The 27,775-nt window shown below is 37.3% G+C and overlaps 1 protein-coding gene across 1 annotated transcript in view; it reads left to right on the top strand.

The window, feature by feature from the left end:
* MYO3B (myosin IIIB) overlaps window positions 1–27,775 on the top strand; it is a 212,183-nt gene that overhangs the window by 178,567 nt on the left and 5,841 nt on the right. The window contains exons 35-37 of the mRNA XM_064718250.1: window positions 12,858–12,964; window positions 13,339–13,385; window positions 14,654–14,814. Of these exons, the coding sequence (XP_064574320.1) occupies window positions 12,858–12,964; window positions 13,339–13,385; window positions 14,654–14,786 (287 nt within the window). The 3' untranslated portion in view covers window positions 14,787–14,814. The remainder of the gene's footprint in view (window positions 1–12,857; window positions 12,965–13,338; window positions 13,386–14,653; window positions 14,815–27,775) is intronic.

The following is a 27,775-nucleotide window of genomic DNA, read 5'->3' as shown; positions in this document are numbered from 1 at the left end:
CAGTAGGGAAGGTGTGCACCCATGTTAGTATTTTCAGGATATGAGCCTTCCTGCTGGGGCCAGGATATTGTCTTTATTATTATGGCATTACTTCAGTAGGACACTTTGATGACTGTGTTCACAGGTAAAGCTGATTTTTGGGTTTTGTCTCCATGGAAAGTTGGTAAAGTGCAAGGCTGATATTAATTTATGATGTAGCAACTCAAGGCACGCCAGTGCTTTGCAAAGCTGTTCAGGCTAGATGTGAATCAGAGCCCGAGGCAGAATAGCTGGATGAGTGCAGTGCCGTGCCTAAGCTAATTAGTCCTACTGAGAAGGAGGATATGTTATGGAAGAGAGTTATGTTAATATGGCCATACTTCCTGGCTGTCCAAAAGAGAGAAGTGGCATTCTGTGGCAATAGGTACACTTGCACCAGTTTGTTCATGTTGTAATTCTGTGGGGCCCTTTGTAGGTCATTCACACAAGGAATTAGTGCACAGTAGTTAATAAAGTGTTAATTTTCAAACTTTGCATACTCTGCAATACCCACAGACTCAAGTACAGAATCAGGACACAAACAGATTTTGATGTTATATCACAAGCTGTTCTATAGGGATATGCTATTCAATAGCAGCAAAGAATCTAATATAGACTTGTTAAGAAAGGGGTTGAGAAAAAATCAGATATCTGTAGTAATTAGGAGGTAAAAAAATATCCAAATCAACTCCACAAAAAATTCCAGAAATCACTTAACCTGTATTTTCTGGAGTGACAAGAAATTCTGTGTACCTGCAGTAACACACCATGGAAGAGACTGATTTTCTAGAAGAGGTAAGCTATAATGATTTAAAAATCAGTCTTTCCAATGCCTCAGTTTGAACCTTGAAATCGATGCTCATTTTTCTAAAAAAGTGTTCATCATGTTCTGAGGAATAAAATGTCATCAAAGTCACTTGAATTAGTCCCATATTTATGAGAGAAATAAAGAATCTAACTAATTCCATAGCATTTAGCATTTTTAAAAAGTACACTCAAGAACAAAGATTGTGTTCAGAGGGGAATATAATACAGTGAGCTGATATATTAATGCAAGCTGTGCCCTGTCAAGAACAAAACAACACACTGTCACATAAGCAGGTCACTATAATACCAGCAGGTCAACTTACTGTATTTGTATATGAGCACATATATGTACATCTTCCTCTGCCCCCATGAGCTGAAATCTTCACCAAAATTTTCTGTGGAAGCATTTAGGAAAGATCGGGTGAAAATTACACATATTCTGTGTGCTTTGCACTCCCCAAACTCTTACTACAGGTAGTGTTGCTAAGTACTATGGAATACATAGCTTAAATTTGCTATATTGTTACTGAGATCCCAGGGTTGGAATTCTTTACAGACCTCCCTCACTCTTCTTTAAATATCTCTTCTACATTTTCTGAATTTACTTTGGTATTACTGGACGCTCCATCTACTACTTCAGGGTGAAAGATAAGGAACTGCACCACTGAAAATGATGAGCCCTTATTTTTATATGTATCTAGCATGCTTCCACTATGGTCATAGTGTGAGTTGTCAATAAAAGGTTGTGATTTGGATTTGGAAGTAGTTAATAAAACCCCAAACCTAGATGCTCTTTCGCAAGTTTACGGCCATCTTTGAAGCCTGAAGGTTTTCTCTACTCCTGCTTATTTTTAAAAATCTGTCATTGACTGAATAGTTTGCTTATGCTTCTTCAGTTTTTCTTCCAAAATATTCTTTCAGAATTTAGTGGCCTGAGTTTTATCTGTGGATTACGTCTGAACTATCACTAATTGAGGGTCCCAGTAGCACGTAACAACTCTAAAAAGAATCTACAGCAATCTGTACTTCTAGTTCAAAGAAAAGGATTGCTGTAGAACTTAGGTCAGCAGCATTAGTTTCCTTTATCTAGCCAAGGTACCTCCTTTAATTCCAGCATTTACGAATGTCAGACCAAAGTACTGCAGCAACACCAGGAAGCAAATATCTAACTAGTGGTATTTTTACAAACTTCTGTCAAGCTTGCTTTCATACCCCCTTTAAAAGTTACTGCTGCCAACTACCTTGAATTCAGAAAAAGACCTTCTTTCTTAATGAAGAAATCTACTGAGAGTTTTATCTTGGGCTTCTACCATTTATTCTTTGAAATATATGCTGAATCTGCTACACTCAAATTTGAGATACTAGTTGTATCAATATGGACCCATGGTTTCAAGCCTTTAGAAATGCAAATTGTGTTTCTGTAACGAACAAAACCTTAGAGACCATGCTGTTGTGGTTCCACAGAGCCTTTATTGCGCCTCATCATTATGCTAAATTAATACAAATTTCCTGTGTGTCCGGAATTCAAAGTCAATCAAGTGGCTTAATCTCTGAGGGCATGGGATAAAAATGCTATTATTACAGTTTGGAAGAAGGTGAGGGATTACCTTTAAATGTATCCAGGCTATATGCTACAACAGCAACTCTGAAACACAGACCATTATGAACCACATCTTAATAGAGTGTGAACTTACAGATTGCCTCCTGCCCTACTTTTGATCGCACACACTGACTCCCCACACTGTGCTCTGCATTGCACGATGCTTTTTGGCAGTGCAGCAGTTGGCTCTGTAGCGAAGTAGTGCTAGGAAGGTATTTGTGATTTGTTACTCTTCTTTAATGCACTGAATGTTTTGACTATTTTTGAAAGTTAATCTCACTGTTTACTTTTCATGTTTGTTTCATCTTTTTCCCCATATGCTTTCCTTTTCTCAGCATCCACAAGATGAACCAGTGCCAAGTGTCCAGTGAGTTTTCTGAAGCATATTAGCACATGAGATGCAGCTCTTAAGATCCACAATCTGCAGTTTGAAAACTTGTGTATTAGTAGCTCCAAATGCGTTTTGGAGACTGTCTCTAAAATTGATGATACTGTCATGTTATTTAGGATTTGTATTTTAAAGTTGCCAAAGCTATTTATTTAATCATATTGACTAAATCATCATCCTAATTCTTCTTTGAAGAAATAGCTGCCATCTAATTGTGCGGAAGTATCATGAGTTGCTCCATTGTTTGTATTTGTAAGAATTTTTTTGAAAGCTTTTGTTTCTGAGCAATTTTGAAAATTTCTCATACCTCCAACATGGTGCAGGGTTTTACTTTGGAAGATGGGGAAGGACAAAATATTCACTTGAGATTTTTTCCAATCCTCTTTTCTTTAACTTCACTAAATAAATAAACTGCATCAACAGTCTGAGTGCCAGCCATGGCATAATGCTGAAGAGACAAGCTTCATGGCAAACCTCTGAGTGCACAGTGCCTGTGTAGGTGTCCCTAGGGTAGGTGTTTCTACTTCAGGGCTAGTACCTCCGATAAAAGCTCATGAAGAAGGGAAAATTTGGCATGTGCAACAAACTGAAGAATTACTGGCTTTCCTTTGTCTTGATGTTTGCACAGAATTTCAGCTTCCAGAAACTCAGGCTGATCTGGTGCACTGCTAGCAAAGAGGCAAGTGTAATACAACCTTCCTGCCATAAACAGTTGATCTTGAAATATCTTTACAGTGAAGATTCTGATATTGTCCTTGAGAAAAGTTACCTCAACCTCCATTTCAGGTGCCTCTTAGGGATTTGTTCTGCTTGAATGTATTTATTTAAAATTCATCTCTTTCCTGATCATTAGCCACCTTACACACACACACACACACACACACACACACACACACACATCAACAAACAGAAAAATCCACCGCCCATAAAAAAGAGCATTTCCAGTCCCATCCAGTCTATTTATCCTAATTTTCTCTTTTACACAGTAACCAAGAGAGAAAGCTTAGGGTATAGTATAAAAGTAGGGCAAGCAAAGATATTTGCCCAGAACACTCTCCAGCCAAACATGGTTTGTGGCTCAGAAATACCTTGATCTGGAAGTGATCTCTTCATATTTAATTGCTCTCTGTAGGCTTTTCTGCTGTGAAGTTCTTCATTAACTTGTAGTGATCATATGGCATTGCTCAAATGGTGAGAGAGACATCACTTAGCTAACACAATAATATGAGATAGATATTTTTTATCATCTGGTGGCTATTGTATTAACCAGGTCTTCTAGAACTAGGAAATAGGCCATGATATGTAGTAATTCCAGCATACCCAGAATGACCTGGTTTTCATCAGTAACCATCTCTTCTGACAAGATCACCAGCCAACTGCATTGTGGGATGCACTCTCAGCAGCATGGCCAGCAGATCATGGGAGGTGAGTCTGCGCCTCTTGTGAGACCTCACCTGGAATGCTGCATCCAGCTCTGGGTTTCTTAGCACAGGAAAGGCATCAATATTTGGTCCAAGTTCAGTGGAGGGCTGCCAAGTTGACTATAGGGATGGAGCACCACTCCAGTGAAGAAAGGATGGAACAGTTGGGGTTGTTCAGCCTGGAGAAAAGCTGGTTTTGGAATTACCTAATTGCAGTCTTCTGTACCTGAAAAGGGCGCTCACAAGAAAGATAGAGAGGAACTTTTCACAAGGAAATGTAGTGTCAGGACAAAGGAAATAGCTTCAAACTGAAAGAGAATAGGTTTAGGTTAGATATTAGGAAGAAATTCTTTATTCTGAGGCTGGTGAGGCACTGGAATAGGTTGCCCAGAGAATTTGTAGATGCCTCATCTGTGGAAGTGTTCCAGGCCAGGCTGGATGGAGCTCTGAGTGACCTGGTGTAATGGAAGATGTCCCTGCCCATATTAGGGGGGTTGAAACTAGATAATCTTTAATGTTCCTTCCAACTCAGGCCATTCTATGATTTTATTAATTAACCAAAAACTTCCACAACCACCTTGGGTCAAGTTTGAGAGGGAAAGAAAAATAACAATCAGTTAAGTCTTCTGCATTGTCCAGAAGTAGTTTCTGCCATTTAGATGGTTTAGCATGAATTATTTTTCCCTGAAGTTAGTTGTATTTGTGTAAATCTCTTGGACTTTGACTAATTGCCACACCTCTGGAACCTGCTATTAGATGTTATTATGTGCAGGGCTTATAAGGGCTTCTGTATATTCAACATCTAGGAAGACATCTTCAGGACCATACTTGTAGAAGTGTGCAGTTTGCTGACAGGTTTGAATCCTACCCGTGTTAGTCACTGAAAGTTGAGTCCTTTGGTATGCTGTGTTTAATCTCTGCCTTTTTTCCTCTACAGTCAAATCTCTCTCAATAGAAACTGAAAGAACTGACAAATACTGAAGGATCAGAACTGTGCTGGAAAGAAAAAAACCAGCAAAAGCCAAGATTCTAACTATTTATGGATCTTGTTTCCAACAAAGTGTATCTAAAAGCCATTGTCTCAGGGTTCAGAGACAGCTAAATGATTGATTTCACATAAAATATTTGTTGTTCTAATTACAGTATCATCTGGGTCGTTGGTAACAAACAGATGCAAAACCAGCCTTTACATACCATCTTGAAAAACTTATGATTTGCTTAGTGTGCTTTATAATCTAAAGCATATGGCTTTGCACATAACTGCAGTATCCAAAATGAAGCTGTACGTAATGAATCACTGGGTGGGAGAAAATGCATTGCTTCTGTTACAAGTTCTTTCAGTGTGTGTATTCAAATGGTTCTGTTTAGGGTTATAAACAAAAGGATATGCTCACAGATTCAGCAGTGTGTTACAGATTCTGGGATGCACATGACATCAAAGGGGCTACACTAATTTCCCTAGCAGTCTATGGCTCTTGGCACTATGAGCACACCCCATCTGAATAAACAGATTTCTAGTTCACCACAATTGTGTGGGGGATCCAAGGTGATAGTGAAGCTTGGTTTTGTTTTATTTTATATCTTTCTATAGGATTTTTTACTCCTTCAGATTCTGTGTGTTCAGTGAATTGGGTAACTACATTTGAGCTATAGACTACAAAGCACTTGACACTGAAAATTATTAAATCTAATATATTATTTTTATGTAATGAATCCAGGTAAGAACTTTAAGTCCACTGGAGTTGCTAAGGATTAATCATTCTTTCAAAGCATCAATATATATATTTTTTAAAGCAGTTAGCATCCTTTCCATTAGCAACACTTATGTGAAGATTCAGTGAGATACTTTGTGAGCTAGCAAGGGCTGAGGTCTTGTAACTCCTCAAAGCACATCTGATTTATTGCTCTTTCATTGCTTGCTTGTCACTAGCAGTATGAAGTGTGCCAGCTCCTATAAATATTCCTGGACACTCTTATGTACAGGAAGGGACCAAGGGAATTTGGTGGCAGGAATGGTTCCCCTCATACTTGATCTCATTATATCAATAGAATAGATGGCCTTATTGAACATTTGCAGACATCTGAAGCTACTGGTAGGTAAGCATGAAATATTCTGGAGAGAATTAAAGTTGTTAATAGTATTATGTCAATATGCCTCCAGGCTCCTGATGTTACTAGATTAATTTAATCCTCTGATGCCAGAACATAGGTTCTACTGCTGCACATTAATGGTTTTTATTCCCTTTTTTATTTTCCTCAGTTTCTCAGTACCTTACTTAATCCTTTGGGTTTTTTTGTCTTTTTCCTTTTCCTATAGTTTTCTCTTTTCCTTCTTACTAATTTCAAAAGGGAAAAAAACATAATGAAGACATACCTTATTACTGAAGTCACCAAAGAGTCTTGCTCTTTATTCTCACCTACCCTGTGTTGTTGTCTCTTGGTGTGGTTTTGCTGGACTGAGATAAAGATCTTAGAGAGACAGTGTGTTTATTTTTTATCAGCCTCCAGCATTTTTGCAGAACTACCATAATATAATTGAATTTATAGTATGTCACATAGACACGGTAACTTCATTATTTCTGAATGAAACTACAGATTACTCTACAGTATATGTTTAGTGAAGCCTATTAGACCTGTTATCCTGTCCTTGTTTCTGATACTTTTATAGTTGGCGGCATTAACAGGCAATGTACAAATGCCCTGTGATGTGAACCAGGTATCTTTCAATGTGTGCTCATACTGAAGTCACACTGACTGCAGCTCAGTACAGGGATATGCAGGATAGTTCTGCACTAGCAGGATTGAGTATGGCAGGCAGACACAGCAGGAGCTCAGTGAGGACTAACTGTTTGAGTATTCACTCTGCTGCCCAGGCACATTTTTCATTTTACTCCTGTTTTACACTGAAGGTATGATAAACATTTGTGCAGATGGTGGAGAATCATGGCAATGGACAAGAAGGAAAATACATTTGTATGAACACTCATAGCCAAATAGCATTGTGTGCCCTTTGTAAATCACTTTTTAAAAACAAGGCTGAAATAATGAAAATTATGAAGTCTAGTTAATTTGCAGCAGTTTTTACTGCGTAAGTGATGTTCCGTCAGTCCCATTTAACACTGATATGAGTGGGACCAGAATCATTAGCCCCTTGAGTTCTCTCCTTGAACAGACTTGCATAGCACACAAGAAAATGTAGCTGTTCCTTGAAGTCAGCATGCTGCACATAATTATCCACTAGCATCCAGTCCAGGAGGAGGATGAATATTATCATTGTCTGTGAGGTCATTTCTGCATTTGCCTAAGACTTCAAGAGGAAAAGTGAAGTTAACTTGCTGCCTTGAAAAATGATTGAAAACTGGAAACTTGAAAACATCAAAATACATATAAATTATCAAAGGAGAACAAAGACAAGTTTTTTCACAAAAGTCTTCTCCCCAGGCTATAACAATGCTTTACATAGGCATGATCAATATATCCAGGCTTGAGAACCAAAGTCTTTTGGAATAAATTAGACTGGCAGGAAAAGAAACAAACAAAGAACAAATTAACATGATTTTAAACATTGCTTAAATTTTCATGAATGTAGACCTTGAGATGTTATGATGAGATCCCATGAGTCTGTGCTAATATTTGCTTATAATTAAGGGTTGCACTTTCATGTTTCATCTGATATTATAGATTGGAAATCAGCTACATGCTTACTATTTTTCTTGTCATAGTGATTTCTCTACTTTATTTGCTTACTCTGTTAATCATATATATGATTCCTTAAATGGCCCCATTACCTTTCCTTTGACAAACTGCCCCTTCTCATACTCTAAATCTCCTTTTGTGAGTAATTAGGGAAAAACTATCCTTCCTGTGATTACCAGGTTTGTGTTCACCTGTAGCAGAAAAGGAGGTAAGACTAACCCCTCCCAAACTTGCCTGGGTAAATGGCTTCAGAAGGAAAATGAGTGTACTCAGCTCTACTCTTCAGTATGTGTTGTTGAGGATGAAGTCCCTTCAGCAAGGGAATTGGCAGCAAAGCCTCTTCAGGGCACTGACACATTGGCAAAGACCTCTTGTGTGCATTCCTTGCAAAAAAAGTAAGATGTCAAACAGTGTTTAGAGCCCTAGGTGTGCTGCACCACCCTTAAAACAATCTGATTCACCTAACCTTATTTTTCAAATTCCAAATGCAGTTAAGCTGCTTCCTCACCATTTCTGCGCAGAATTCTCCATATAGGAAAAATTAGCAAGGTTTGGCAAGATTATCAGCACCAAGAGGTTTTTGAAGCAAGAGTTTAGTCATTAGGAGTTTATGGAGACCCTAACTTCATTTCAGCAAGCAAAATCTGTTCTTCTGACATGGCTGCTTGGTACTCATGCTTTCAATACTAAGATAATCAGGACAATAAGGACACCCAAGATGAGATCTTCACTGAATATCAGTGAAGTGAAGTCAACTGCTCCATGGGAAGTCATTAGAAAAATACATTTTTGACTCTACTGTTTTGAAAGTATTGGTCAGGGCCCAAATCCTAGATGACGAAGTCCATGTGTCAGTGCTAAAGAGCAGTTTGAAGTCTTTTGTTAAAACTTACTGCTTGGCAGTTTGTGTGTTTCTGAAAGAGTCCTTTGCAGCTTATGGAAAGGATGGGTTTTTAAACAGAAAAATCTTCTAAATAAGATAAAATAAATGTGCTAATCATCTCCAAACTAACAGATATCATTAAAAATGTCAGTATAATGGATATGATGGCTACCTGAAGAAAAGTATTTCCATTCCATTTTTTTTTCTTAAGAAAACAAAGAAGAAGAATCATGTGGAAATTCAGAAACTAATCCCAGAATTTAAAAGATGAATACAGATCTTCTGCAGACTGAGCCTTCTGATAAAAATCACATTAGAGAAATTAATTTTTGTTAAAATGGATGTGATCTCTATCACATCTTCAATAGGTTTTGCTTAAGTCAAAACATGCCTTTCTAAAAGTTTGTAGTCTCAGCCTGAGTTTCCATCATACTGCTAAATATTTTTTCAACTAGTTGATTGCTTTCAGTATGTGCTGTAGTTCTGGTCTAAAATTTTATTCTGCTTCTGACCATTAGTTAGTCTGGACTTTTGTTTTTGAATTTGAAAAACACTCCACCTTCTATATAGAGGTTTACACTTTTGCTTCAGATCACCTCTTCACCTTCCTTTGAAAAGAATGAAGTAGAACAATCTTGTATTTCTCGCCATGTGGCAGATTTTTCAGAGTTCAAGTTGTTCCTGTTCTCAAAACATTCTGCTCTTTATTGCATTCACCTTAAAATAATTCTGTACACAACAATAAGACTGTTTTTCTGTTTCTGTTGAGTAGTCTTCCTTTCTTTGCACCCAGTCCATTTCATATTCAGCTGAATATCTGTAGCTCCCAAGTCTCTCCTGGAGACACTGCTTTCCAACTATATAATTCCCAGTTTATGAAAATGTATCTCGAGTGTTTGGCTTCACATTTACTTGAAAAAATATCTCTTTTTAATCTGTCTGAGCTCTGCAAGTCCTGTTTTTTTTGGCTTGGGCTCTTATGTATCAAAGAAATTAAAAGGATAACCAACAGTGGTAATAGAGGACTAAACAGAAACACCATCAGTTTCTTTACTTTCTTTACCTTCTACTCCAACAGATTGATCCAGTAGCCAGTTTGTATTTCCCTTCCCTGTAAGCCACATCAGTTTTGTGGTGTCTTTAGGGAAGCATCCATGAGGCTGCTCACCCAGGTGTCAGCCTCTCTGAGCCCAAGTGAGAGGGGGATGCCCAGAAGCTCAGCTACCCTGCACTTAGATCAGCTGACATAGTGCACTTGGCAGAGAGCATTTTGCCTGTTATTTCCGCACTGCAGTAAGTAATTTAACAAATAAGAATTTCTGTGCTCAGAGATTCAAGAGAAGTTTTTCTTCCAAACAAAAGGAGGTCACATCTCTTTCTTAAAAAGTGGTGGTAAAGGACAACCCGAAGAAAGTGCATGTGCTCACCCTCTCATCTGGTTTTTAAATTTGTAGCAAACTAAAGAGCCTGGACATGCCAGAGGGACATGGCACAATTTCTGTGCAGTATAGATAATACCTTGTTAATGATGGTGGTGCTGCTAATATTTCTATTAAATTACAAGTGACTTTTTTCTTATTGGTGGCTTTAAGTTTGTCATCAAAGCAAAATATTTTAGAACAGCATTTAAAATGCCTATTCAACTGCTGAGTGTTGAGCACATGTTAATACCATTTTCTCCAGCTATGGTAGTTTATGATAAATGTTACCAGATTTTGTACTGTTCATGTAGTGTGCAACTAAGACAAATGGGCCCACTGAAAGGGTATTTCCTTTGGAGAACACAAGCTGCAGACCACCCGTAGGATACACAGAAATAATTAAGTGTCAGGATAAAAAGGTAGAGCAAAATATTAGTGACTCAGAATCCTAATGAATGAAAGACATTAAAAATCCAGCCTATATATGTGTGTGCTTTGAAAAAGGAAACATGCAAAGGCCTCAAGAGCACTTAGGGGAAAGGGAAAAGAAAACTACTCCATCACATTATTTTAATGTTTAAAAATTTCTAAATATTTTTGTGCTGTGTTTTTACTTCTGACAAGCTGCAGAGAGGTGTGTGAAATTATGCAGAACAGTGAGTACCTGAGTTCATACCAGCCTCTTTCTAGAATAAAAAAATTCATAGAGAGGTATTCAAAAACTATATTGCTGTAAGAAAAAAACTCAGCTAGCTTTGTGACTGAAAATATTGCTTGCAAAAATTGCAGACCCTGCTGTCCTGAAGGAGGAAGCTCTAAGGTCAATTTGAGTAACTTTCAAAGCAGAGAGAGGCTAGAATGTAGTTATGACAGGTCTTCTGCAACATTTTCAGACTTCAGAGAGAACAAAATTGCATTTATATCCTATCTGAATCATAGTGAAAAAAACTTTCAAAAAAACAGATATTATTTGGGCACCCAATTTCCTCAGTTTCTGCCTTGTCTGTCTGTATACAATATAGGCAAGTAGCAAAGGTTCTGGCTCAGCCATCACAATCTCTTTAGCAAAAAAATAAAGGTTTACTTAGCTTTGAAAGTATAAAGTACTGAAGCATTAGGTATTAAATTAGCAAGCAGCATGAGTGTATTATTTTGAAGTTTTTTTTTATTAGTGGATAAATACACTCTTTCTCTATAAAATTGAGTTTGAATTTTAGACCCACCTCTGGTGGTCATTTAAGCCACCATCCCTCCCAGGTGCTGTGATGGAATGGAACAAATGCTCCTCTCCCACGCAGACATTGCAGTTGCACACTGAGAGGAAATGAATATTTTTTAAATTATATTGTTGAGCAGAAGAAAGTGAAAGAGAGAAAATGTCTAAGAACAGTCAGTCCTCTGGCTGAAAAGGCCAAAGTTCAAACATCTCCTCTACCTCGTTCAGATTGCAGGTACAGACTATAAGCCTGAGTGCATAATAAACCTCTGTAATGTTACCTGCTCCTTAAGGCCAGATTTTGTCAATAGATTTGTGAGACTAGAGCCCTGCATCTGCAAAAGCCATATTAACTTCAGTTTTGAAGTATTTAAAGGAATTCATGCTACTTGATCTTTGTGCTGATCTTTTGTATAGGAGCAGGTTCCTTTTGTGGTATGGAATGCAAATGTATAAGATGTATATTTTTCCTTCAGTGCTGCCAAACTGTTTTTATTCATACTGTCACTTAAATAATTTTTAACAGGGAGATATGAGAAAAGTCAAATGCATGGGGATAATCATCTTTCTTTACTCCCACAGTATCTTGTGGTAACTTACTAACTTAATGAAAATAGTTACCCTGTAATCCAAAGTATGTACCATGGAAAATACCTGGTAAAATAGAATATAGCACACCATAATGTCTTTTCTCTAGAATTCTAAAAAAAAAAAAACATAAAAAAAAAAAAAACCACACCCCCTCCAAAAAAACAAAACAAAACAACCACTAAAAAAATCCAAAACTTAGCAAGTTGTTAGTTCTTTTCAGAAACCCTTCTGAAATACTTCATCTTTAAATTCTGCTTTCCAGATGACTTTAAGCAACTTACAGCACATCACAAATTATATGAAGAAAGCGTAATTCCAAACTGATTCTTTTAATCTGATTAAACAGAGAGCCATGTGAAGAAGGTAGCCTTTTTATATAAAGGAAATGATGATAATAGACCAGGTCTCATCAATCAAGAGACTTTATTACTGTCTACTGTAGAAAATCTATTTTGTTGCTGCTGAATGATACGTTCCTAGCTAGTCACAATATACCTCATTTCCTGCTTAGATAACAGAAGATATTAAGAAAAAGTGTGAAAGGAATAAGGAGCTGTGTGATATAGATATACGGAAGAATAAAAAGTGTTAAAAAGTGAAAATTAAGTTCTGCATCAAAACTTGCACTTGAGCTAAGTTTCAAAAGAGAAAACAAAGATTCCCAAGTTTCTGTTTGCTTACTTTGAATAGAACAGACTTGCTAATAAATCCAGGACCAAATAGGACAGAAGAAAAGACTGTTTACGGACTAAAATGTGCTAAGACGTTCACAGCACCTGGCACAGCTTAAAACTAAATTGTGTTATCTTACTCTAGGTTCAGAAAACTGTCTTGAACAGAAGCTGAGAACACCTCGTCGACGATGTCAGCAGCCCAAAATGCTGAATAGCCCTGAGGATAACATGTACTATAACCAGTTAAATGTGAGTTCAAAGTGGCAATAAAGCTGTTTTACTGGCTTTGTTTCCAGTTAATAATTCTGTTATTAATACCTGTTTCAGCCCCTCCAGCCCCACCCCCACGTTCTTCTGCTCTCGTCTTGAACATGTGCTTATGCTCTTTATCTGTTGCTTTCATGTCAGGATGTCTGCCTTCACGGTGAATAATTGATGTGGTTTATCAAAGACGAGCAAGATGCATGCTTCATCAGGCTCACTTGAGCCCTTTGATCAAAAAAATTATGCTGTGACTTCTGATATTATCAGCATCTGCTTGCATTCAACACAAAATCACTTTGAATTAAAAATTAACGACTTGCTGCTTTGCTTTGACTGTATGTTCTTGGCCCTCTCCACAGGGAACTCTAGAATATCAAGGGAGCAAGAGGAAGCCAAGAAAACTTGGGTAAATATCTATCTTCTTAGTTCTAAGCAACTGTAAACAGAAGAAGTCCTTTGTGATATTACAGAATATGCAAAACTTTCTAGAGAGGTTTCTAAAAATAAACAATTAACATATTTCTGTGCATTGACATTGGACATTTTCTGCAGAGGCAAATGTAAAACTTGCATGTACTGCTGTCTGCAGACACTAGATCTGATTCTTACAAAATATGCTCCCCAGCTCTCTCTGTGTGCTGTTATTACCAAAAAAAGAGCATTGTTCATATTTTGAAGTGTGTTTCCCACACGTGGAAGGTGCCAGCTGAAGGGTGTTGGAACTGACGGGCTGTGGCCTAGAGCAGTGCCAGAAGCCCTGCCAGCCCCACAGCAGCACACTCCCACTGGCCTCTTGTCTTCCTGGGATGCACATGTGAGGGGCTGACAGAGGCCGCTGCACAAAAGGGAGTTGCTGCTTCTCTCTAACTCAGTCAGTTCTCATTGCTACATGAGCAGTTACCTCCTGGTACAGGTAGAATAAACTAGGCTGGCTCCTCTACAATTGCCAAAATATTCACTTGCCTGATCACGCGGATCAGAGAGAACTGATGGATGCTTACAGACACATTTAGTCCAGAAATTTACCAGAACCTTCTGTGTTTTTTTCCTTTGGTTTTTATTTATCTTCTGATTGTAACTGTATGAACAAGATGTCTTTGAGTCAAGCTCAAAGTCCTAATTTTTGCAAGATTTTGCAAGATTTAGTTTATTTTCTCTCCCTCCCCTAGTTTAAAAAAGTTTGTATTCTGGGAATAAGAACATTAACATCAGACTGCAGTGCTCATCATACATCACAGAAAAATGAAAGCTCCTTGCTGTCAGTAGGGCTTTTCCCAAAATTTGATGCTGTAGTCCTTGGCTCATATTCATAGCAAACCATCATCTGAAATATGATACCAAAATCATATCCTACTTGTGGAACATACACAGACAAAAATCCACATTGCTTAAATTAAATGCCCATTTGGTGCAAGTAGATGTTCTATCATTCTATACTCCCAAACTGTAAGATGATATTGTATTTCCCTGATCCTCAGAACCATTCAGAATATAAAATATAATAGCAGTTGGAATATGTATAAAAGCTGTGTCTTTCTCATCAAATGATCCCATCTTTTTTTTTTTTTCCATTTTTATAGTAGGGCTTTTCCTTTTTACATCCACAGAGTAGTTTTTATTTCTTAAGATATTGACAGTGTTTAACTTAAGGAGTGTTGTTTGTTTATTTTCAAGCCAAATCAAAGTGCTGGATGGAGAGGATGAGTATTATGAATCATTGTCAGCTGTTGAATCTACCCCTGAAGATGACAGTTTTCTCAGCTCTCCATCTCCTCCTACAAGAGATGTGTCTTTTGCACAAAGCTGAACCTCACTCATTCTATTGACTAATACTGGTAAGAGTATTTCCCTGCTGATAAGCTCTTCCAGTTAACTTTGTTTATGTGTGTTCATGTAATGTATTAAAAATATCATGTTAGCTAGCTACTTTAGTTCACTGTTTAGACCTGGGTTTGCAGGTGTACACTGTCACATTTAGCTGTATTTCTATAAGCAATTGCAGTAAAGGAAAGCAACAGTACCTGTATGTGTTGATGTCGATAATGGACATACTTATTTAGCAGCAAGGTTAATTTATCCAATTCTAACCCCTTCTTTCCTGCCTCCCCCTCCCCTGGCTACTGTTCCCACCCTGTGCCATCCCTTCTGTTGTGCTGGCACAGCTGCTGGTAGAGCTGTGTGAAAAGTAAGATGAAGGAACTGAACTAGATTAAAAGAACACTGTACTAAAAATTTTAATTTGGGGTCATAGTGAAAATGTTTTGTATTTCATTTGACTGATATTAAACATTGTCCTTTATAACTTTCTCTGCTGTGTATGGCTCTTAACACTAGAAAAATGTACAGAGTAAAATAATTTAAAATATAGTTGTGTCTCAGTTTACCTTGCAAATAGTTTTCTTCTAAAGCATTTGTTTACCATAAGTCTAACTCTAGGAATTATTTCAAATATAAGAAGTAAAACAGTTTTAAAGCTAATGTTTCACACACTGCTTCATGTAGTCCTTGTGACTGAAACCATCATTATGACCTGCTATTCTTGTTATCCCTGCAAATATTTAATTTATTCCTTAAGCTATATGTCTGGGCTCCAATCACTCCTACATTTCCACAGCCCTCTTGTATGTAGCAAAGGGGAAAAAGTCACCTGCAAATTTTTCTACTTGCTTTTCACTTTCTTTGAAAATCCTTAATGATAACAGTATGTGACTTTCTACAGAAAACTGAGATTCTTTGACAGTTACTGTTTCCATGGCAGAAGCCAACTATTTCACCTTACTCTTTTATTTCTGGTGCAGAAACACCATTTTGACCTGTGACCATTCTTTGCTTCTTTTCCAGACATACTCTTGTCAAAACCTTTTGGAAATAAAATGTTCACATTTACCGCCTTACACATTTGCTCAAAATTATTAATTTTTTTCTTTTTTAACAAACAATACTGATTAAATCTGACCATGTATTTTACAGACCTGGTTATGATCCTTGTTTTTATCTCTGCTGCAGTGAGTTTACCCTGATCTGTGCTAATAGATCTTCCTATTGGAGATGCACCTCACACCTGTTCCTTAAGCTACATCATTTCTTACTATCAATATTTACTGACATCATCATATTGACTACAGGACAAGGAAAGGTAGCATGAGAAATGAGAGCCAAGTGCAGTCACAATATCCCTAAGCTAGAATAGGGAAGAGAAGCTAATGAAATAGATAGTTCCACAAAAGCTTTGTTTCTCCTAACAAACACAGAAATTAAGTTAGGCAGGGTAGATGAGGATGAGCAAAGGAGTCCAGGAAGAATAATTCTTCAGTCATTCTTCACCCAAAATATGAGAGAGGGCTGAAGGTGGAAGTTCTAGTCCTGACCGACACTGAAGTCATTCAGTTCACTTCTCATTCTCCTCTGATGTACATCTAGGTAGGTGTACTTTAAAGATCACCGAGAGTTCTAGCAATATTGATGCATTCTTGTTCCATCCTTCTTTTTTGAAAACTATTAGGGAAAATAGAGCTTTATTATGACTGCAGTTCACATCATTATGCATAGTTAAGTGTTTATCAGTTGTTTTAATTGAATGACAGTGATGTTTCCAGATACTATGTCACCTGCCTAAAACCAGCAGTTTACCTTACACTGAGTAATACATTATTTTGAGTAGTTAAGTTCAGAAAGAAGTAAGGTAAAGTGAAAAATAATATATAGTTCAGTGGAGCACTTAATCCAAAGCTGAAGTTCTATTGAAATCAATGAAATTTTGGCATGTGATTAAGTGCTTTGCTGAATGGGGGCTCGAGTTAACAAGAGCAGTATCAGAACATTAAAGTACAGGCAAAATGCAAAAACTCTCCAAATACATCCCTTAGGTTTCTTCCTTTCTTCTCTTCCAATTGTTAAGCTTGTATCAATCTTAGCCATCAGAAATGGACTTCAGAGAGTTTTTCAGCAGTCTTTAATTGCATAGAAAGGGTAGAATACAGTATTTTCCTTGTTGGCTACAGTGCCACTATCTACATCTGCTGTACTTTTTCATATTAGTTAATGTCACTAATACTTTAATACTGAATTTACTACCTAAAAGCTGCTGTTGAATAGAATGTGTTCATTCTTGTTGCTTCTTAGCTAAACACTGTGCATGAAGTCAGTCTGTGTATTTTATTCTTTCCTAAGAAAGGATTTACCCCCTATCCTTATTTTTTGTGCATCATCCTCAGCAGGTGACCCTGTGAGGTGGTCTTCTCTCATCCTGATTTTAGGACACATGTATACCTTTTGATTGTTAAAAGCCTTGCTGTAGAGCCAGACAGTCACACTCAGACTGACCAAAGGAGTTGAATTTCTGTTATCATATTGATAGAAGTGTGTGTTTGGGTTGATTGATTTGTGCGTGAAACAGGAGGTATCTCAGTGTGGTGATCCTGGTCAGTGGAAGCGTATCAACAAGAATTGCTTGGATTTTCTTATTTGGCTTTCACAACATTGAAGCATTGTTCTGATTTATTTCCTTTCATGTATATTATCCTGAAATATTAATGTATTTTGCTTAATAGTTCATAACATATCCTGTTCTTAATATTTTATAAAAGTAAAGAGTTTAAATCCTGTTAGGAAGAAGAAAATTTCTTAGACAGTGTGTAATATATTAAAACAGTTTTCAGCAGATGGGAGAGAAAAGGATGAAGCTCAACAAGGGATTTTAGTAGATTTCTTCTGTAGACCTTAATGGCACTAGAAACTGGTTCTTGCTAAGGACAATTTCTGCCTTTCAGTTATGGCAGCTGAAAAACTTGTCTCTGTGCCAAAAAAAAAATCGGGCAGGGAGCTTTTGGAGATTAGCCCCTTTCATTTGGTAATTTTAAATGTGCTTCTGACTTAAACATTTACATCACTTTAGTAACATAAAGGGACCTTAGAATGGGAGTAAATTGCAACCATCTTAAATTTGCCCTTAACCTGACCTCCCTCACCCATACACTTTAAGAGTTGTGGAAAGGTCTTTTGTGCACTGAAGGTCTTTTAAGTGGCCCCTATCAGACTATCCAAGGACTTGTTACTTAGAGGCTTATAAAATGTAGCTATAAATTATGTGAAACTGGATGCTACTATCTGATTTACACCATATAAAAATTGATATTAAAATGGGATTTAAGTCCCAATTTTAAAATTTCATCTTTAAAAAAATTATAATTGAATGTTTATACCCTTCTGTTCTAAGATTTGCAATTATAAAGGAATATTGCTTTTTTGTTGTAAAATAGTTAGCAATGAGATAAATAACTCAAGTCTACCATACTCTTACTTCTCATTCCTTTTTTCATTGCCTCAAAACAGAAAGGGAATTTGGAGAAACAGCCAAACTCTGGCATTTTTAAATGTCTTCAGGTTAACCAGATAAATATAGTGCATGTAATTGAAAATCAAGCCATATGGCACAAAAGGATCCTCCTATGAGAAGTGGGTAAATGGTTTTAGTACCAATATATGCATGAGACGTGGCACATACTAAACTTACCCATCTTGCTTTTAACTCTGACAACAAAATGTGAGAAGTAATGTCAGTTTTGTTGTTAACACTAAAAATACGTTTTGATAACACACCTTGTCTTTAACAGTACTCACCCTAGGAGGAGTTGTAGCAGAATGCATTCTTAACAGAAACTGTTTCTGCTTGACAACAAAGCAGTTCTCCCAAACTGACAAAACTAGCACAGGATGCTGTGAAAACCAAAGGCCAGGGAACAGAGCTGGGTCAGAGCTAAAGATTACAGAACTCAGTGAGAGGCTTTGTGTCTCATTTGTGATGGGCACTGGAACAGATAAAGGAGAACGCTGACAATTCATAATAATAGAGCCTGTGTCTTTAAATACACAGACTGGGCCTAACTCATCTTAATAGATTTGTCAAGAGTTATTGGATATTATTTTATTATGTCTATAAATCCAAGGTCAGCCAGAACAGTAAATACATACATTTTGTAATCATGGAACTGTTTATTGTAGTACTTATGCTGTGATGCTAAAGGACATAGAAGCAGGTAAGTGAAAAGCATATCTTGGGCTAATGTTTCCAGAAACCAGATTACATATTATTGATCAGGCCAGTAATAGGTAATTTCCTTGCTTTTGTTTGGCAGGCTTATTTTTTACTTAAATTGCAGAGAGATATTTTTCAGTAACCTAACTAGGATTTTATAATATAGTTGGCAAATGGAGATGGCAAGTAGATAGATCAACGTGGGTGCTTTTTTCTGCAAAAGATCCAAGCCTCAATTTCTAAGCCAGTACTAGTGAAAATCTCATCTCAATCTCTATCACCACAATAAAGACTGGATGTCATCCATTGGGCTGGAGTTCAGTGCTGGGAGGCAGGCCGGCCTGTCACAAGTGTATCCAAAAATTGTTGTGCTACTGATCGTGACAAGTCTCTGACAAAGACATGTCTAAAACTGGAATAGTAGAACTGGGGATCCCATACTGTCTAATGCACTGGTGGAGGTGGTTGAGGCCAGGACAGGGGTAGCAGAATCTTGAGGTTCTGGTGGATAGTGACCCTCAGAAAGCTGGGTTCTGGAGTACAGCTGAGAAATGGGGATATGGAAAGGCTGCACTGGGGTCCCTAGCAAAGGAAAGGATTGGGCAGGAGGTACTTCCACAAAATTGTGTGACATGGTTTATTTAGTGATTTTTGGTTTTGCTGCTGCTCCCTGTTATAAGCAATAAATAACACCGTTGCACAACTGGAGAGATTATGTAAAGACTTCTGTGACAAAATGGCTCTTACTGAGATTGCAAAGTCTTTGAAACAGAAACTTTTAGTTTTGTAATTTCTACTACCCCAGGAATGAACATTCAGTCCTTGTTCTGTAGGATTAGTTTGATGGAAGTTTACATCCAAATCCAAAGGTAAGTGCTGTACTTAAAGCAGGCACAGACTTGATTTATTTGATTAAATTGACCTGTTAGAAATTAGTTTTGAAAGAAAAACAAAATGTGAGGCTTCATAAAACTGTAAGTTTTGGTAACTTGTTTTGCAATCTCTGGCATCTTCAACTCAGTACAGATTTACAGCTGAGTTCCAATTGGAAATTGGTATTGATTGATTAGGTTGCTCATTTAACATTCCAGCATGCTACAACAATAACGCAACAGACCGTGATAAAATAGGATGTGATCTAACAGGACATGACCGATGGGACGAGAGTAAAACGCTGGGTTTGCTGGTAGTGCTGTGCAGTAGCTCAGATTGGCATCTTGTGTGCTTTGATTGTTCATTTCATTTTACCGTCATCCTACTGAGCTGAACATTTTAAAAGACAACGGTGTTTTTCCATCTGTAAGTCATGGAAAGACAGATGGATGTGGAGAATCTCCACCTACAGCTCCTTGACTGAATGCCACTGCCCACTTAGTGGTAGAGAAATCCCTTCTGGAAAACCAGAATGTCCTTAAATATATTGTATTGTGACATGCTGTTTTAATGTGGGAACTTACAGATATTGTTAATTCTTTTTAATTAGTACAAGTAAAACAAACTGGTTCTTATCAACATAGCTGCTATATTATAAACACTGCTTCTGTTACACTGAAGTTAATCCCCAGTCCTTTTACAAGAAACTCATCCTTATTAAAGTAACATTAAGAGCTTCTTTTTATTGATCTGTTCCTTTCACTTAATGATAGGAACTTACTGATGTTTTAGTAATAACCTTGCAAGCTTTATCTCATTTTACTTCAATGTGTGTTACAGATAGATGCTGTGGAAACTAACTTAGCATAAACATTTTGCAGATGTCTTTAAAGGTTAAGGAAAAAAAGGTTTAGTTGCACTGCATGTTAACAAAGATGGCTGAAAAACTGCAAGATAAAAGAGAGCCTCGAGTATGAACATCAAAGAATTGTTAATGACAAGAAATACCATTAGGGTTAGCATCCCTTTTGTTTCAGCCCCCTCACACCTGCAGTGTGTTGCAGATTCTGTCTTTGTTGGCACATCTGAATTACTTCCATTAGCATTTTTAGAAAAGTGGCTGCAAAACAACAGAAATGTACTCCTGATTTTCTCTGTTGCTCCTAAAAAGTAACATATTAGGTTCTCTGTGGGTTTCCTTCAAGGTACAGTATCTTATTGTAAAGGAGACTGTAGAGCCAAGATTCCGTTGATTGCAAATGAGCTAGGTTGAAAGGAGAGGGGAGCTTTTGATACTGCTAGAGAACTAATATAAGCAACTACAAGAAGCGCACATAAGAAGCTCAGACATTAGCAATAGCAAAATCAGAGCGTGAAATTCAGATTAGCCCTCCACAGGCTGTGAGAGGGAGGGGGTATTGGAAGACTTGGCATGGCTAAAGGTGTAACCTGTTTCATTTGGCCCCTGAAAATTTTTAACAGATGGTGAGACCAGCTGTCTTTTTCAGCCATTTAATAAACTCTTCGGTGGTAACAGTTTGGAAAGTGGGGGGTTTTGAGTTTTAGGCCAGAGGAAAAAATAAAGAAATCTGTCCCAATTGTCTTTGCCAAATAGAGAAGTCTGGAAACATTATGGAAAGTTAAAGTGAAAAATCTAATTGATGATACTGTCCTGATTATACATTTCAACAGAAGAGAAAAAAAGAACTGCTTGTGCCCAAGTGGATCAGTGCATTAAAAAAATGCCTATTATGTTATAATCTTTATCTGTCATTTTAATTTCAGCTCTTACAAAGAGGCACATAATGAGAAATTTTAAATGAACTGTAGAATGAGAAACTGCCTTACTTTTTGAGACATTATACTATGTTAAAGAAACAGGCAGGGTGACTTCCCATATTAAAAATGAAAAATACCTTTTGGATAAGATTAGGTTTACACTGTCTGCCTAGGTGAGTACAGTAGTCACTGAACTTGCATAACACAGTGTTATAAAATGACAATAAACTGCTGTTTGAGGAAGATACTATGTTGAGCCTCTAATAAAAGCCTTAGTGATATGTGGGATTTTATTTGAGAGTTTACAAAAAAAAATTCAGTGCAACTGTATTTCTTCAATGAAATTATTTTGTTTTGAATTAACATTTCCAACACAACATTTAAATGGCAACTCTCAGTTTTATGAGATGTTTTATTTAAAAAGCATGTCTAGTGTCTTTGAACAGAACAGTTCTTTTTGCACATTTACATGCTACCCAGCTGAGCAGCCAACCCTTCCATTTGACAAGGGCTTTGTTCTGCCTACAGGCCTATTATAAGCCCTAGATTGTTTGCCCTTAATAAATTGCAACAATAAGACAGAAACCTCTTTCAGGTTAAGAGAAATAAAACATGTTGCCTACATAGCAAAGCATATGAGGTTTAATAATGACAACAGAAACATATCTACTAAATCTCATTTGCTTTGCTCCCGGATCACTACAGTTAAGATAGTACAAAAAACGTTAGCATCTTTCCATGCATCAAACAAAAGATTAAAGAAAACAAGAGTGGGACAAAACAGCTCCAGCTACAGAATGTGGGTTTTTTCACAATAAAAAAAAATCATACTGAATGCTCTGTAAAGAAACTAGAGGGAACTAAACAGAAAGAAATATGAACCTGATTAAACGTAGAGCAAAAAAATGTATTTAACCGAAACAACGCATGATTTTGTATTATCAAGAGGAAGAAAAGAGTGCAAATTGTTTAAATTTAAGAATTTATAGTACTCTCCAGTGTGTTGGTGCATCTACTTGTATGTACCTTTCAGTCCCTCCCCTGAAACACAAAGCCCAACCAATTTTACTTTTATAACAGCTAATGAGCATTCTTCTGTGGCTCAAGTGTTGGTGGAGAACTTGTGATCTTAAACAAAATTGTTAAGCCCTGCTTCTGAGGCCCCACTGGTAACATTCAGCTGTCAGCTGTGTTGTGTTTGCTGAGATTGTTAGGGGTGGCTACCTTTGTTGAACCTAGATCTGTATGAGTTTTACACTTAAGCTGGAAATTCCCAGTGGTTTTTAGAGTGTATCTGCAAATTATGGAGAAAATCGGAGGCAAAAAAGACAACATTCTGGACTCCCTGTGCAACAGTACAATTGAAGAAGGTGAGCATAAGTGTTATTAAACCACTAGGTATAAGCAGTAAGAAAGTGTTTTCTCTATTAGAAACTCATTAGTAACTCAATATAGTGCTTTCAGAAAGAAATTCCAGTCACTGTTCCGTTTATAGCTTGCTTTTTAAAATTCTTTTTTTAATTTGTACATAAAGTTCTGAGAATATAAGTATTTCCTTCCTTTGATTATAAGAGAAGTGCATATAGGTAGTACTTGAAAATGTTGCTGACAGGCTAGAAGTGATACAAACTTTCAGAGGAAATACAGTGTTTATGACAGGTATTGATTCAACTGCATTGAAGGCTACTTTTCTTTCTTTTAAGGTATTTTTGAGCTATGGACTATACTCTGAGGACTATAAGATATTTTCTTGGGAAATTTCAGTATTTCCTAATGAAATTTCTCTTGCCATTTCTGCTCAATTACAGCATGCAGGAAACATTAGCATGGTTTTTCTCTCTGTCTTCCTTTGTGTTAAAAGAATTAGAGGGGGATTCTTCACTGTCTCTGCCACAGTGCAGTGATAAGGTGCCAGCTTCACTGCTTCTTCCAGCTGCTGCATGGAACCAAATGGAGAGCACACGATTTGTTATTTCTGAGGGGGCAGAGCTTGCTTGCTTCACCCTGTGGCTTCCCACAGTGTTAATCTCTGTTGTATCCAATTTCTAGGTGACACTTGGGAGAGGACTTTCAAAGGATGGGCATGAAGAGAGAGGTATTAATGGTCTTTCATAAGGGAATTAATGGCCTTGGGGACAATGCAGTAGAAAACTTCTATGAGAGAGACTTAGAAGAAAAGAGAGGAAGCTACATGAGACAAGAAGAAAAAATACGTGAACTGTTAGGTTTCATGGTAGAGGCAAATTTTGAATATTTTTCAGTAATTTCTTTTAGTAAATTTTGAATATTTTTCTCATCATATACTATAATAAGGCAGTAAATCATCTTGCAAAGTGTCTTAAGATGTATGTAATACCTGTAGTAAAAACCACTTTAAGATGCTTTAGAAGCTTCTTGAGAAGCCAAGTGGTATAGTTTAGGACAAAATTACAAATGGACTAGTAATTCAAATTACAAAAGTAAAAGCAAATAAAATGTTCCTGATATAAAATTCCTCCCTTTTCTACAATGGGAAATTGCTGTAATACTGCAATTGGTATCTTGAGATCTGATTCCTCTTTCAAAGATCAGGGAAAAAATCTTCAATTTTTGATGGTTCAAAGTAACAGAGGATGGTTTTCCTCTAGACCTGCAGTACTTCATCAGTATCAAGTTTTTAAAGGATTATCTTATAATCATTATCTTACATCTTACTGTAAGCTTTGGAAAAAGTATTTTCTATTGTAAGTTTACAGAAAATGTCAGCACAATAAAAAATCTGGAATTATTAATTTTCAAAAATAGTAATTGTTCAGTATGCTAGAAATTTATTGGTTTTAACTTCAGAAAGATAGACTACCAAGCAGGTGATAAAAATCATAAGTGATGTATAGTATATATTATCAGCAAATATTTCTCCAGGTGTCTCTCTATAAATATGCTACTAGATAGTGTGATGGAAATATCTTTTCTTTGATTTCTCCATCATTTTTTAAGCATGTTGAAGCAAAAATAGTGGTAATCTTTCATCTGGAGATTGTTTTCTTTCTTTTCTTCATCATGAGAATGATGTAGTCTAAAAATAACTTACTTTTCTCCTTTTACTGAGGTTCATTACATTGCAAAAAATTATTGGCTTCTTTAGACAAACTGCACAGAGGTGGATATTGTTTGCATATATTTTTCACCTTCAAATTAAATAGAGCAAGAGATAGAAAAATACTCAACAATCAAAATACATCACTTCAGTTTTTGCAGATCAGTCTTGTAAAAACCCTTGCATCTCTCAAATATCTAAATATAGATACTATTAGTTTCTCTATTTATAAAGATCTCAGATGTTTACTGCCCATTACAATTAAATATATAATCTGTTTGCTCAGCCAGACTAAACCTGGGTACTTTCATTAAGATCACACTGGTTTTGGTTTTGACAAAATAATTAATCAGTAGCTGGAAATTTGTGTTTACCAGCAGCACACATACACTCTTGACAGGCAGGAATACAAACTTCTTTTCAATATCCTATGATCTTCATTTACCTCTTTGTATATCAGCATATATTGGTAAAGGACAACAACAAAACCTGGATTGAATTTAGGACATCAAGGAAGGGTGCTGAGCAAGGGATAGACATAAATAATTGTCCACATCCTCTAAATTCTTCTGAATGGTCAAAAGCAAAAAATAGCCCAAACTTCTATTTCCCTTTTGTACTCTGCGGACTTCCATTATGTGAACATGCTGCTTCCCTCATAACTAATGCCTCTAAGACTGTTACAGGGAACCAGCCAAACATGAGTTGATGGTAAGGGCAAAAAGCAGTGTCCCAAAACTTAGCTGATCCAGCAATATAGTTGTGAGTTTGTGCCTCATGTGTTTGCAAAGGATCACTATGTTTGACCATATACAGTAGTACAAGGATTCACTGGAAGAAGTTGGTGGAACACTTACTGAGGGGGAGAGAAAACTGGCATAGAAAAAGGGTCTACTTGAGGTGGAGAAAAATTAGCTCTTCTAATTGCTCCCACGTGTGAGATCAAGGAAATACAGATGATAGCGTTACTTGATTCCCAAAGCTGTTTCAGGAGCAAAGCTTGCAGATCTGTCTGCAGGGGAGGTCATCGCCACTGAGAGAGGTTGTTTTCATGATTGGCAAGTGGAACTAGTGCCTTGGATATAACCCTGTAGTGAGGAGTTTGCTAAAGCAGAGAAAGGATGGGCTGTTAAAGTAAGCAAATACCTAGTTATTTCTGCTCAGTATGTTCAGTGTTAGAGTTATAGAAGCATGTCTGGTTGTTAAGTACAGCCCACCTAATGTGTATTTTGTCTTTGTAAAGCAAAGGTGCTGGGCTCTGGTTTTTACCTATCATATGCTCTCATCACTGTCCACCAGGAAGAGTAGAAATACAGGTGTAGTGGGTGTGTTGGCTCATGCAGCTTTATTTGCATAGGCTGCATGTTAGTCTCTTCATTGCCTCCACTGTTGCCTCTCTGCATGTCCAAGTTTATGTGGGTTTTACTCTGTCTGAAAGATTAACAACTGCTCATAATTCAAAAGTTGCTAAGAGAGTGTACAAGTGTCAGAAGAGACTGATGTGAAATCAGGGGGATGGGAGTGCTATAGAAAAGAGTTTGGATTTTGCAAGGGAAATAAGTTGCAACATGATGTTATTTGGTCCCAAGTTGTGTGCCTCTGCTCATCAGTCCAACTCCCTGCTCTTCAGTAGAGTTAATATATGACATAGAACAAGGGATGTGATCCCCTGTGTTGCCTTTGATAAAAAGGCTATAATAACATAGTACATCTTTATAGAGGAGTTGTGAAGATAGATGCTTTAAAGATGATGTGCTCAAAGTGACTAAAGCTCCTCCCAGTACATTCACTGAAGTTTGACCACCTTCTTACACAGGACTGTCACAAGATTTTGCTTGTTGATCCTATTTCTATGTTTCCACCCAGCTCGGCAGCTGCCCTCCTGTTACTCAGAAAAATATCCTGAATATTCCTCTCACCTGGCTGGAATATCCTTACATACCCAGTCACTGGTAAGCTTGGCAAGTTGACAGCTTACAAAAAGAAGAAAGGGAAACTGTGTAGTTCTTTTCTGGCTGGTGGCAGGAGAGAGCAGGGAAGGGGAGACAAAGTTTCCACCCTTATCTAGGCTGAATGTATGTATGAGTTGAATGTCAGAGGTGGCTGTATATGGCTGCATAGAGCGAAATGTTGAAGAACACCCCACAGAGATGAAAACAGCTTCAATCAATTGCTCAGGCTGAGCTGCTCCATTCATCTTGGTATTCTCATAATCAGTGTCACCAGTATTAACATGTGTAATTCCATGCTCATTCTTAGCTTCTCTAGTCAGTCTCAGCACTGATGTGCTGCCTGCTTGGAGGTTACCTTTTCTCTCCACCTAGATGGTTAGGCTTTTGCTTCTGACCCCTGCCAAAATGCTGGGCTACATTCAGACATCTGACCAGTGTTAGTTCAGAGTCTGTGCAGCTCTGTTTTTCCTACATTCCTCCTCTGCTGTCTTCCAGTTGTTGATGCTGTACTTTGGAGCACTGCAAATAGTGTCTAAATTATAGTGCAGAAGCATATACCAAAAGAAAGAACAAAGCAGACTAGATTGTGCTATTTCTAAGTATTTATAAGAAAATACTGATCAGCTGGAGCTTGTCTGACTGGTAGAGCAACAGTAGGTAGAGGAAATTATTAGTTTTCTAGGCAGTGTGATCAAGATCCTGTGAAGGCTCTAACATAGAGAGCAGCAGTTGAATTGATGACCAGTGAGGCATATGGTATCTAAATTAACAGCATAGGATCTCCCAGGAGGAGGAGGTCACCAGGGTATCAGAAGGCTCAAGCAGAAAGTTCATTTTGTCTCTTCCCATATTAAATTCCTGAGATGAATGCTATACTAATTTGGAAAACTAGATAAAACTGGAGATGTAACACCTTCTCTTGAGTCTTTGCAATAGAGTTTAGTGGATAAAGTTATGCACATTCCTAGAACTACCTCTAGCCTCACTGTGTACATTTCTAAAACTTTATTTAGAGGGATTTTGATTACTGTGTTCTCTTGTAAACAGTCTTACTTCTAGAATGCAAATTACCTTACCCTTAA

The sequence above is a fragment of the Zonotrichia leucophrys genome, chromosome 7 (genome assembly GCF_028769735.1).
Source record: "Zonotrichia leucophrys gambelii isolate GWCS_2022_RI chromosome 7, RI_Zleu_2.0, whole genome shotgun sequence".
Lineage (NCBI taxonomy): Eukaryota > Metazoa > Chordata > Aves > Passeriformes > Passerellidae > Zonotrichia > Zonotrichia leucophrys.
This window is presented reverse-complemented; position numbering and strand designations above follow the sequence as displayed.